The sequence below is a fragment of the Cyprinus carpio genome, chromosome A10 (genome assembly GCF_018340385.1).
Source record: "Cyprinus carpio isolate SPL01 chromosome A10, ASM1834038v1, whole genome shotgun sequence".
NCBI lineage: Eukaryota > Metazoa > Chordata > Actinopteri > Cypriniformes > Cyprinidae > Cyprinus > Cyprinus carpio.
In genome coordinates, this window is record NC_056581.1 from 12,606,698 (window position 1) to 12,621,117 (window position 14,420).

General features: G+C 36.1%; 1 protein-coding gene across 1 annotated transcript in view; it reads right to left on the reverse strand.

Moving 5' to 3' along the window:
• The window catches only part of LOC109068521 (UV radiation resistance-associated gene protein-like), an 88,045-nt gene that overhangs the window by 72,852 nt on the left and 773 nt on the right, over positions 1-14,420 (reverse strand). The window contains 5 exon segments of the mRNA XM_042765253.1: positions 6,317-6,402; positions 6,578-6,652; positions 7,133-7,294; positions 10,140-10,174; positions 10,841-10,958. Coding sequence (XP_042621187.1) covers positions 6,317-6,402; positions 6,578-6,652; positions 7,133-7,294; positions 10,140-10,174; positions 10,841-10,958 — 476 coding nt within the window.

Consider the following 14,420-nt stretch of genomic DNA (forward strand, 5'->3'; position numbering starts at 1 on the left):
TATTAGTTGTTTTATATATATATATAGTATGTATACAACTGTATTTGCAAACATGGACATTTCAATTAACAAAATAGAAATAAAAGCTTTTATCTTATAAATGTTACTATTTTACTTGATATTTCTTCTGTTTTATAATAATAATAATAATAATAATAATAATCATTTTTTTCTCTAATCAATTTTACAGATTTATTCAATCTGACCATTTTATTTCATTAATATTTATTTTTTTATTGAGAAAGTACAATGTACCGTATCTGACAGAACCACTGAACAGTATCACCTTTGCACACATTTCATAGAATAGCCTTCAAACCATTTCACCTTCCAGTTTTATGCAACTGCTTCCATGAAACATTCCACGGATTACTTTGTGTGTGTATGAGTGTGTGTGGAAAAAACAAAGAAAGGAAATGAAATCCAGTCTGTCTCGTTGGTATCTACAAAATGAAGGGATGAAAAAAAATTCTGTCTCTTTTAATGTTTGTATAAATGCTAATGAATGCCTTTATATCAGGTGACGGCCAGTGTTCTGATGTTTTTGCCATTCCTTTACGTCCTCTTTCCATCCTGGAGATACGGGTCACACACACAGTCAAACACACTACTGCCAAAGCCACAGATCTGCTTGAACATCACGCATAATTTACTTTAAATAACATTTAGATCCAGTCTAAACTAATGCTTCAACATTAATGCACTCACTGCACTGATATGATTATACCCAACGTGTCACTGGTCGATACGTTTTTCACCGTAGGCTAATAATTACACTTACAGTATATATATCAAAGGTAACGTATGCAGCCTTCGCAAAGGAATCAGACATATAGGGTTGTGCTTACAAAAACACGCCACATCTGTTAACCTGCGTCCAAATATCCTTCACAAAAAAGAAACAAAACACTTTTGTTGTACAATGAACAAGTGACACGACACGGAAAAATCTAGAGCGCAAACAACTTGAAGGGATGTGAGCCTGAACGGAAAAGAAAACAAACACGCAACTATTTACAGTGGACCCCTACCTGCTGCTCAGACCAGGGGAATGTCAACACACGCCTCCATCTCCACACACCTCAGAACTCGCCATTGTCTCCAGTACTGAAGGGACAGATAAGATTGTGCCGCATGGAAATATTTTGGGCTCTGACATTCTTGCCTGGTCTTTGCCGAGAGACGGTCAATCCTTTGACACCTTGCCCTGAGCATCTTCTGTGCTCATTTTTGCTCAATAACATGAAAATGTAGAGCGCATTGGTAAATTTAGGTCTGTAGGTGTGCGCTTTGCTTGTTGGTAACAAAAACGGTACAAATTTGTGTCCATTACATTTTACTTAAAGCTATAAAAATATATAAAAATACAATCCGTGTTCTTTTATGCATAAACTTTTAGGTATTCAGTGTAATATGTTGAATGACCTATTATTTAACAAAAAACTAACATGAACATAAAAAGTAGCTAATTTTCTGCACTCCTTAATGTTTCTATGTGGGCGCGATCTGTACGTTATGTGTGAGCTTGTGTGCTGTGCGTGTGTGCAGCAATGAAGCAGCTCATTAGTTTACAGCGAAGAGTAACTATATGTACAATAAACTGTTTAAAACTTGAATCCACCCAATCAATTTTGAGAATCCACATGCTACAAACAAACAAGCTTAAGATATAACCTCATGCACTCATCCATCGCTGTCATTATAACCTTCACCTTCTTCCTGATATGGGTGATACACATCCTGTTAAGCTAGCTAATGATGTTTAACGCTCCACTCCCACTCCACTCTGCTCACATACTCTGGTCCTAAGTTAGATTATTACAGCTTCCGGACTGCGCTCCATTATGAGCGTTATATAAATTTGTATTAAAACTAGGGCTGTCAAATGATTAATCACGATTAATCACATCCAAAATAAAAGTTTTGTTTACATAATATATGTATGTGTACAGGGTATATTTATTATGTATATATAAATACACACACATAAATTATATATTTAGAAAATATTTACATGTATATACCTATATATTTATATTCTTATATTTTATATTATATATAAATATATTTAATATATAAACATAACATATTCTTCTTAAATATATACATGCATGTGTGTGTATTTATATATGCATAATAAATATACACAGTATAAACACATATATTATGTAAACAAAACTTTTATTTTGGATGTGATTAATCGTGATTAATCATTTGAAAGCCCTAATTAAAACATTATGGCCATCCAGCCCTACAGATCGGGGAAACACATTAAGAACACAAATGACTCTATGACACATGCCAAAGACGTATGGAACACATGGAATCCTGAACAAACGCAGTTTAAATGAACCCAAGGTGATAAGACTTGACACTTTACACTGAAGGTCAAAAATTAAATATAGAAAGGGAGGGGTTTCTAAAAGAAGGGAACTCACTGTACTGCCTATGTAGACAGCTGTCTATATAAACAGCATTCAAAACCAATAAGAGCGCAAAAGTACAGTAAGTGAGCTAAGACTATTGTGGATGGAACATTTTCTCAACAAAGTACAGATTCACACCATTCATAAAAGGATAAAATACTGAAAGCTAAAAGCTGAAGCTGCAGTGTGTAATTTCTACACTATCAATTACAAATACACAAAGTTTTATAGAAAAAAGTTGAAAAAAAAATGTACTTTCATATATACACACACAAACATTTCGTATATATATAGACACACACACACACCCAGTTATGTGTGCTATGCATATTCATGCCTATTAGAGTATCATATTTGGGTCTGTAAGATCTTTTTATGTTTGACCTAAGTGTCTTATGTTTACCAAGGCTGCATTTATTTTATCAAAATACAGTAACATTGTGAAATATTGTTACAATTTAAAATAACACTTTTTTTATTTGAATATATTTTAAAATGTACTTTATTCCTGTGATTCCAAAGCTGAATTTTCAGCATCATTACTCCAGCCAGTGTCACATGATCCTTCAGAAATCATTCTAATATGCTGATTTGCTGTTCAAGAAACATTTGTCATTGTATTTAACGTTGAAAATAGCTGTGCCGTTTAATATTTTGGTGGAAACCAAGATACATGGTTTTCAGTATTCTTTTATAAAGGTAAAAAGAACAGCATTTATTTGAAATAGAAATCTTTTGTTACAAATGTCTTTACTGTCACTTTTTATCTGTTTAATGCATTCTTGTGGAATAAAAGTATTAATTTTTTTACAAAAAATAAAAACTTACTGACTGATGCACTTGATCCCTTTATTAAAGCTTCTCTAGAAGCGGGGCTCCAGTATCCCCCTCATGCCTTCTCTACACTATTATTACCACAGCCTCCCACAAAGCCCTGAGAGACCAAAACACCAGCATCCATTTTCAGCCGGGCGATGTGGAGATTAAGGCCAAGTTTGTTATTCCATGAGCTATGGCAGGCATTACTGGCCCTTAAGGTTGTTGCTTTAGGGTTTTGGGGGGCTAGCGTAAACCCAGCTGTTAAAGTCTTACCCAATAATCCGGTCCAGAACCATGCCCTACAGCGGTGGAGTGCAAGATCCCTCGACCTGTTGAAAGGCGCTAAAAGCAGGAAGGGCTTATCGCCGCGGCAACCACAGGGTCACACTCTACTCACTGAACTTTGCCATACAACACCACCTCTGTTCTACACTTGCTACTTTATTTATTAAAGTGAGGGAAATCAAACTGCAAATCTTCAAAAAGGGAAAAAAAAAATTGGTGTGGACATCTTAAAGAAACAGTTCATCCAACGTGTTCCACAGAAGAAAAAAAAAAACTGCATAAAATTTCATTTTTGAGTGAGCAGTCACTTCAAGGTAGAATCTGATGGAGAGCATCCGAAAAATTGGATGTAGTATACTAGATTTAGTCATGTTACAAAGAACACAAGTCTAGTTATGACAGTTCTTCGCACTCAAAAAGAATTTTGAAAGCAAGTGTTGATTATTCCCAGTGTGAAGCAGCTGTGAGGGGTGATGGGAGATAAAAAGTTGAATTCATACACACAGGAATTTTCTTTGGCTTGCTTAAGCCTAGCTGAGAACATTTCCTGTATAAGAAAGTACAGGAAGGAACCAGGAACCAAAGAAATCAGTGAGGCTGCAGAAAGCAAACACCTTTTCCACAGACACAAAGCTGCTTTGGCCCACTAACTAACACACAATCATAAAACACACGTAAAAGAAAACACTCCTTACAACAGTGTTTTGACAAGCAAGACTGATTTAGATCACCGAATCACCACTTTTTTCCCAAGAGCGGCCTGTTATAGCATGACGGACGGGCTGCCTGCCCTAGAGTAGCATAAATCGCACGTGTAGAGGAAACATTGTTATTTTGATTAATGATTAATTTTATTAGAAGACTAACTACTTTGAGTTTTTGTTTTTCCTCTTTTCCTTTCTGGCTTTTTAATACTTAAAGTTTGTCCGGTTGAGTTAATCGCTGAAAACACAGCACTGTCAATCAAAAACAAATGTTTTCTCAATGCTGATAACAACCGCCGCCATCCGCCCATTCAACACAGAACACGACAAGAAAAAGAGTTTACAGACTTTATACACAGTGTATTTCTTTCTGTCTGTCTTACAAGCAAACAGAATACCGCCAAAACACAAACACACGCAAATCAACTTGTATGGAAATGTTAAAAACAATCTGCACTGATTACAAAACAGACAAGTGTAGTCCAATTACATAATGCCTCTTATGAGTCAGTTGTTTTTAGTGAATCAGAGACATATTGCACAATCAGTATAGTCTGATTCCCAAACGAATAACTGTTGAGTCTGTTCTGTGAAGTGAATCAAAAGCATAAAGCGCAGCCAGTGTAGTCTGACTCCCAAATGAATGACACTTATGAAACCATTCTTTTATGTGAATCGAAAACATACGGCGCAGTCAGTGTAGTCAGATTCAAATATTTACATGTTTATCTATCCATAAAAATACTAAAAGAATTGTTAAGGAACTGGAATCATGAAGAAGAATTGGAAACGTTACATTCTTTGCAATTCCCATCCAGGCACCAAACTTTTTTTTCTGCCATTATTCATTTTTATCACAGATATCCTCCCAAAAATCCATAAAATTTACAAAGACGGCTGGAGTACATGTTTCTGTCAGTTGTTGTGTGCGTACAAATATGTGACCTATGCGTGAGATTTCCAAATCAAGGCCAAGACATGGGCCCACCTCAGGCCGAGGCCAAGATATTGCACACACTCATAATCAAAACTACCAAGAGACTCACAAACACCATCACACTTAGAGAGCAGTGTCCTCCAGCAAGCTCTATATCACCCTACTACAGCACAGCTCTGATGGGCTGCCCTACATTTCACACCAGAAAATATGCATATGGCCGCTGAGGAGCGTATGAATGAAGGTCTGGAAAACGAGACACTTTGGAGCACTTTTGGAGCGTTTACAGCTTGTGTGCTTCTTAACAACATCTGTGGGATCAAAGATTGTTTCTTTAAATATATAATGTTGATGTTGTAATACTGCAGATGTGTGTCCACAAAGATAAATCTAAATATGGGAAGTGTGTCATAGTTACTTAACACTCTCTCCAAAGGGCCTCCTTTCTCAAAACATATTTGGTTTAGAAGAGAGCTGCTGCCATCTAGTGAAGCTACAGCAGAACATGAAGCCAACGCTCAACCTTACTGGGTTTGGAAGGGTCTGCCAACACCGTGACAAGGTGGACTAATGTTTCTTCCTTGATTTCCTGTGCTCTTCATCCATCAGGTCTTTTATCCAAGGATTACGGTTTTCCAAGACTGCAAAAACATCAGTCATTTTTGGCTGAAGAATAAGACGCCACCCTGCAGCAGGGTTCCAATTTGGAAAAAAAAAAAAACGCACAGAGCGCTATCTGGTGGACAAGGAAGGGACGTTTCTTGACTTTGATGATGAGAACTGCTTTTGGGTCTCATATGGGAGGATAATAAAATTCTGGAAAGCAACTGAGGGAGTTTCATTGGAGCTTAACATATGTTAAGAGCAAATGCTGTTCCTACAGGAATAAAATTCCTATTCTTTCGCAATAACCGGCCCTGTGTTAATACAGTCAAAACATGGCAGATGTATTATTAATGAAAATAGATCTTATTTCTAGTTCTATATCGTGATACATTTTCTAGTATTTTTATTCTATTGTTCCCCTTAAGTTCATCTAAAATCATAATTTTGAAAGAAGCTTTGCATTGTGAATGTAAAAGTAAAATAAAGCCAAAATGTCCTGTTTTCCATCCCAAGTTCCCTTTAAATAGAGCCTGTCTCACCTCAGTAAAGAGAAAACACTGTAGGAGTTTCTGACAGAGCTCTGGTCCACCTGAAGCAAACTGTTCTTCTTCCTCTCAGAACTTTCCTGTGGGAAAGAAAACAGTCCATGAGCTTCACAAAGAGTCTCTTCTTACCATATGAAGAATTCTATAGTTTGAAAAACCCAAGAGATCTGAGTGAATTCGAGCTCTGATAGATGACAAGGTTTGAAGATGGCCTGGAATTTATTTTGGAGCTCATTCCAAGGGTTTGAACAATACCTTCTGATCAAACTCAGCTGCATAGTAGCCATCATTCAGTCCAAAGATGATCTCATTTGGATTTCTAGAGCGAATCTGAAGGAAAATACACAGAAAAAATTGACAGTTTTTTTGGATGTGTTTTGAACCGAAATTTACCTTGATTTTAAACATAGCACGAGTGTAAGAGAGAAGGAGTGGGATCACAGCATGACTGAAATCAAAGACTCTGACTTTGGTCTTTTATGAAAGAAAGTTTTTTTTTAATAAAATGTTATAAGTGCTGTAATTTACATGGTTATATATAGCATATTAATCAATAATATAAAGAATAATAAATAACAAATACATAAAAAATCCTGCATATAAAACTGTTGCACATTAGCATTACTTTATTCATATTAACAATATTTTACTTTTCTTTTTTTTTAAATACATTAGTATTACTTTATTTTTTTCACCCATATAAACTAAAGACTTTAGGGGAAAACTAGATGGCCATGTCAGATACCAACCTATACTTGGTAGAGTGTAAAAAAGGGATGTGAGTGTGAATATATATATTTGACTCCTCACCTGTTGTCCTGTATATCTGAGCCCATCTAGGTTGACCTTCCACTCAATAAGCAGTTGGTACTGTTCTTCCCTCCCGCCCCATATTCTCACCACAAAACACGACACAGATGTGTCCAAGAGATCCGGAAGCATTGCGAAATCTAAGCTCCGCCATGTTGGGTTCTGAAAACACACAAACAAACTAAATTATGCGCACAGGGTACTCGGTGAATAACTTTGTCCTGCTACTTCAGATACAGATATTCCTTTTTTTTTTTTTTTTTTTAACTGGGCATCAGTAAACTGTTAACAACAATTCAGCCAATATATGATCAAAGACAACAGCAATTTTGACTTTGAAACATATTGATTTTGTTAATAATAATGCATGAGCGTGGCCTGTCAGAATAGTCATAATGCAGCAAAGAGAAGCCACGCTTTCAAAGACTGACAGCAGAAACAGATTTGCAAAACTGTGCCGTCAGGCAGTCTAGAGGCTAAAGAGGGTCTTCCTCCAAGAGGATGTGCAGCTGACAAAACTACCATTAAAGTGACTAGGTCAGCAGAAATAAATACAAAACATGACCACCAGAGTGGATGGAAATGAAGGGATGATTACATGATTATTATAAAAAAAAAAGAGGAAAGAGGTACAGGGGCACAGGAAGCCACTAAGAAAGGGAAATGAAGAAACAAAAAGGGGGAAGAGAGGAGCAAGAAGGTTAGAGGTAGAATACAAAGTTTTTTGATTATGTCAAGCAAAACAGTATCAGTTACAACTCTGTTCAAAAGTTTAAATTAGTCCTTTCAGAAACTGTGGCGGCTTTCATGTTTGATTGTCACATGAAGACACTCCGAGTGATGATGTATATGAATCAGTGAATGAGAGCTTTGAAATGAATCAATTCATAAAAGTCGAACATACATTGTGTCAGTAACAAACAGACTGTATGTGTGATTATTTCAAAGCTACCACAATTATGATCTGCTGTAATGACAACACTCATTTTCATTTTTCGCTCTAACCTTGAGGACAAGCAGGAAGATGCAATTAACAAAATTACAGACCACCAGCTATTAAATGGACATTGATTTAGAAAATGTAATAATAAACAACTGCATTCAATAGAGCTCTGCCTACTTGATAAACAGAGAGAAAAGCACACCCAGAAAAACAGAACAGGCCTCCAGTTTTAAACTTGTCTTCATAGGTGTGTCATGTCATCACACTAATAAATACAGCATTCATAGCCTATAATACTTCAAATCATCACCATCATCATTAAAATGTTCCTTACAGTCCGGATAGCAGACTTGAACTGAGTCTTTAAAGGGGTCATGATCTTTTGACATATCAGAGGTCACGTACTATAAAAACATTCAGAACGACAGGCGGTGGAATGTGCCACTTTATGATGTAATAATGTGGTTAACTCTGCCTCCACAGAAGATGATCAACGCCTGTTTCTACATCACTGCCTGTTTAGCCCCGCCCACAGTAACTGTTTTTATTAAGTGGTCACTATTGCTTTCTCTGTTATCACAGATCATTTGAGTATTTATGCATTTTTAACGCACAGCAGTGTCTGTCTATGAAAGATGTGGGCAGTCAAACATGCACAACTGTTAGCCAATCATAGCAGGAATCTACAATCTGCCTCACCTATTCAGAGCGTTCCGATGAGGGGGGTCAAAATAGGACAGAAAATAGCCTAATACTTTTAAATTATGATGTTTTTTGATATAAAAATCTTAAGAGTATAAGTGGACCTCAAAGAACAGTACAAAATAATAAAGGCAGTTCATGACCCCTTTAATTGTGTTTGTATAAATCACATTACTGATGATTGTATGCTTTTATGTATCATGTTGTCATTCTCTTCACACTTTAGCAGTTGCTATGCATCAATGTTTTTCAGCAGAATTACAGGCTTGGACAGTGTCCACATAGTCATTATAGCACTTCCCAGTCGCCAATGACAGCAGCCACATCCGCTCGGGAGGCTCAGAGGCCCACATGGAGTATTAAAATAAAGAGATTGTTTCAAAAGTGAAAGGTTGCTGGTGTGACCCCAAAAAGCCCATTTAGCAAACCTGTTTTATATCAGTAAATGGAGCTGTATCAATGCCTTTTATGTGTAGGTGAGAGGGTAGTCCTGCCATATGTGTAAAGATGAAGTCCTGATGCTTTTGGTTTTGAGGAGAACATTGAAAAAGAATTGACTTTTACATACACTGCCAGGTCAGTTCTAGTTCAGTCTTTTTTTTAACATGATTAAAACTGTTAAAACTGTGTATATTTTGGCTAAAAAGTATAATTTTATGGTACCTGCCTTCATCAAAATTTAAAGGTGAAGCATGTAATTTCTGCGCTACTAGCACTAGAAATGATGACTGTTTTCAAAAAGGTTTCCCCACACACTCGCCCATCTGTCACTGGTTTGTCAAACAGACAGTTCCGCCCCCAAACTCACACCATTGGTTGAGCCACTGCTGCTGTTGTCAGGCAGACTCTGCATGCAACCACAAAGCCACAGTCTTCACTGTTTTTCACCTTTAAGGTGATAAAATATTTAAATCAACTTACAAAAAACACTGTAGGCTAAAATATATTGTGGTAACAATCATTTCTGCCAATAGCACCCACAACTATTAACAAATAAGATAAAAAGACAAAATAAAAAAAAATAAAAAAAAAGACAAAAAGACTATTTGAAGATCCAATATATTTTTAGTGGTTTCACAGCAATAAACTGTGGTTACCATGGTCAATTTTACAGCAGTCCTGCAAGCTTTAACAGAGATTAAGGACATTTGTGATTATCCCAAAAATGTTTTTACTTTTCTTATCCAACAACAGCAGAACATAAATCCAGAGGAGACCATGCTGATATGCAACGCTATATCATGTGACACTACACCACGCTGCTAAGCTATGACATGCTTTGCTCTGTCTTTTGTTTCACATTTTAGAATAACGGGCATTAAATCACATAACCAAACTCCATATGAAAACAAAAGCACTCACCAATGAGTCTCGGATGACTTCACTCTTATAAAAATCTGGAAAAGGAAAAGAGAATGTTAGAAGTCATTCAAAAGCTTTAAAATTCAATGTGACTTACAGTATACAATAACATACAAAAGTTAAGGGTCAGTAAGTTTTTGTTTGTAAATAAATGAATATGTTTATTCACTAAGGATACATTAATCTGATCAAAAGGGAAAGAAAAGACACTTATAATGTTACAAAATATTTCTATTTCTATACTTTATATTCATTATATTTCTACACTTTATATTTTTCCCAAAAATATTAAGCAGCACAATTGTTTTCAATATCGATAAAAATAAAAACATGTTTCTTGAGCACCAAATCAGCATATTAGAATTATTTCTTTATGTGGAAAAAAAAAATGTGTTCATGTGTTGATGTCTCCAAAAAGTGTAAACACTACAGCCATATCAAAACATTGTAGTATTTATTTGAGTAGTTCAATCAGCCCGACAACAGCTCAACCAATAGCGTGAGTCTGGGGGTGTGGCCATCTCTTCAAAAGGCCAATGGAAGACAGAGTGATTGTTTGGAAAATCTGTCTGAAAACAGTCAGTTACTTTCTATGATTTTGCTTGGTGTCACTGGTGACACAGAAATTACACACTGCACTTTAATTAATAAATTAAGTGAACAATCAGAGAGTAGCAGCCAGTTTAGCTGGCATCAGTCACCTCGAGATATCCGATCTTCCTGGCAGAGGTGAAGGGTGAAGTAAGTGTCAAGAAGAGGAGAGCCATTCTTGTTCACAATGTTACGTGCTGCTATGCTCCGCAAGTGACGTAAACGCCTCTGTTGGGACAAAGAGAGGAAGAAAAATAATTAGTGAGAGAGACCAGAGGAATGAACAAAGAATAAATTAATGTTTTAATGATGCCATTTGACGTTATTACTTTACTTTCATAAGCTGTACATCAACAGGTCTGTACATACTTATCATAAACAAACACATATGAGAAAAAAAAAACATTCAGTATAAATGAGTTTATGATGTGTGAGTTTACTTTTGTGAATGCCATTTGAGCGGTGAATGGAAATCATCATGACATGAGTCCAACTTGCTGACATCAGGCGGTGGGCAGCCATTTATGCTGCTGAGCTCGGGGAGCAATTGGGGGAGCACTTGCTCAAGGGCACCTCAGTCATGGTATTGCCGGCCCGAGACTCGAACCCACAACCTTAGGGTTAGGAGTAAAAACTCTCTAACAATTAGGCCATGACTTCCCCACAACAGAACAGAAACAGACTAACACACAGACACAAAACATCATTGTGAGTGTCACGTCACATCACTACAAAGCCAAGTCCTCCACCCTGACCAAAACATGACATCAACGCTGCACATCGGCACAAATCCACTGCTTTGAAGAAGCCAAGGGAAAAAAAGGACTTCGTAGGCATGGAAAGGTTTACCATAACAAGAGCTTTCGTAGCTTAAAAAGGAGGAAAAAACAAGAAAGAGACCCTATGTGACCATAGAAAGGATGTTGCATAAATAAGTAGTCCAATAATTGGTCTTACAGAAGCCTTGTGTAATTTGACGTGCTTCAGATTCACCTGAACATGAATGCGAACATTTCTTTGGTGGTGTTTATATTAAACAGCTATATAGAGCATAACAGAATGAAACCAAATGCAGGGGTCTCAAGATGTGTTTTTGAAACTTCAACTTGACTCAGCGTCTTAAAAAAATAGCCGCTAATGGCACAGGACTCTGAAAAAAGCCAACATGATGAGTCCCGAACACTCAAATAATTACGCAGCCAGAATGTTTACATATAAAAGTAATTAAAAACTGGTTAGACTGACTTCAAAGATGCATTCTGTATAAATCACTCCTTACTGTTGAAACTGTCTAAAGCAGCGGTTCTCAATTCCAGACTTTGAATGGAACATATACGTTCACTTCGAACTGGAATCATGGCAGATTATCCTGTGATGTCCACTTCGCAGGGCACTAAAGTTCGAATAAAACAAACATCTGAAGCCATAAGAGAAACATATAAAATGTGCAGAGCAGGGGGTCGCGAGGACTGGAATTGAGAACCGCTGCTCTAAAGTATGGGTTTTCCAACTGGAGTCTGGGTAAAATGAAATTTAATATTATTACCACCATTTCTATTACAATTAATTACAATTATATACACTTTTCCCCCCACACATAAAAAGATAAAGTTGACCTGCATGATCCTAATCTACAGAACATGAGATGGAGATAAAACTCCAGAGTTACCATTCATCACAAGGGCCGGATTTAAAGCACATGGCCACAGCCATTTCAGTAAAACATTTAATCTGAAGTTTTCACCCGACCGGCTTTCATCACAACCAGCCACAGAAAATTTCCAGCGCTGGCCGTGAGGCATTAAATACTAAATCTAAGTCATGGGATGCCCCACAGGATTACTGAAGCTACAGGAACAACACCACACTTGTTTCAGACAACAAAACGCTGAGGAACATCCAGTTTGTCCCAGACTCTGAAATGCAGAATTTCAGTGGTACAATTTACTAGGTTAACAGGCTACTTAACTAGCACAGGAAAAAACAAGCTAGTGTATGATCAACTTTCCCTTATTAGGCAATCACAGCGGTTTCAAAACAGCTTAATGAAACAGAAACACCAAATCAAAGCATGACTTAATGCTGAAGTTGATGAATTGTATCACACTGAATAGCAACGCTCTTCTGCTGCACAACAAAAGAACAGCGTTCAAGGGTGCGACAGAGGTCATCTGTAGTCCATAACACTGGTCCTTTAGGACTTTGCCTCAAGCAGTAAGAGAGTCACAAGTGACTGGTGTGAGTGCCAAATCAATTGGTGTCATAACAACAGTTTCCTGTAAAATAAAATTCAGACAGGTGCGACAAGCTCTGAAAAGCCACTATCATGTGATAGGGACTTCACATTTGGTTTCACATTTCAGTTTTCGGTAACAGTGCTTTCTGTTTTTAACAGAACGGGAGATGACTATCATAGGAGAAAAAGTTGTAGTCTGTAAAATTTCTATGATAAAAATTTCAAATGTGATTAAAAAAAAATGCTTGCAAAAAAAAATAATGCAATGCTTGTTTGTAGTGCTACGCAGTTTGGCCAAAAGTTTTCAGATTATATATCAATATGACTATGAAACAATTATTATTACTACTACTAAACAATTATTAATAAAATTATTACAGATGATTATTAAAACTACTATTACTAAATTAAAATGTAAAAATTATTTTTTGTTCACAATGTTATGGTCTATTATAATATGTTACAAATATTATAATATTTGTAATATTTCACTATGAAATAAAAAATGAGCATTTAAGGTAAAACAATATATAATAATTGCTATTATTCTATTGTACAACTGTAAAATTACAATATAAATATTTATGAATGTTTTAAAAAAAAATGTAAACCATCAAGATTTAAAAATTAAAAAAAATGCAGGAAGCTCCAAAAGTTTCTCTTTTGTTGACAACAGCCGGTTTATAAATACTTTTCATTGCAAGGTTGGTGCATGTTGCATTTGATAATCATAGTAAACCATATCGCAATTATATTTCAATTAATCATACAGCCCTACATGAAACCCTTTAAAATATTTATTAATATAAATATTAATATATATTAACCCTATATAAAATATGTTCACTTAAATGTAAATATTGCATTATATTATTATATATTATATTATATATAGCAAAAAATAAATCAAAAATCTGGTTTGGTTCTTTGCTTAAAGCCATGACACAACATGTTGCATCAATTTTGCAGTAATGCAATATTTCCCCTCACAGAATGCCAAGTCATCAACAGACACTGCTTAACGGGAAAACCTGCGATCCCCAAAACACTTCCCAGGAACCAGTGATGTGATTAAACAGACAATTGCTGCAGCACATGACTATCATTCCACATAACTGAAGTCTACACTCAGATTCAGAGCATGTATGAGTTATGTGTGTATTGCAACACTGCAATTGTTACAACACACACAAATCACAGCTACTCTCTAATGGAAATCTTAAGCATTACATCAACAACACACAATATGGCTGTATTGCCTGAAATTTTATTAATATAAAATTTAAAACACACACACACACACACACACACACACACAAATAATATAAACACAATAATACTTTTGTTCTGGCTGATAAACCATTTAAATGTCAACTACTAAACTCTAAAAAGAAACCAAGCAAACCAAGCATTCATTACTAGGGTCTTTCTTTGTAGACTAGACCCCCAAAACA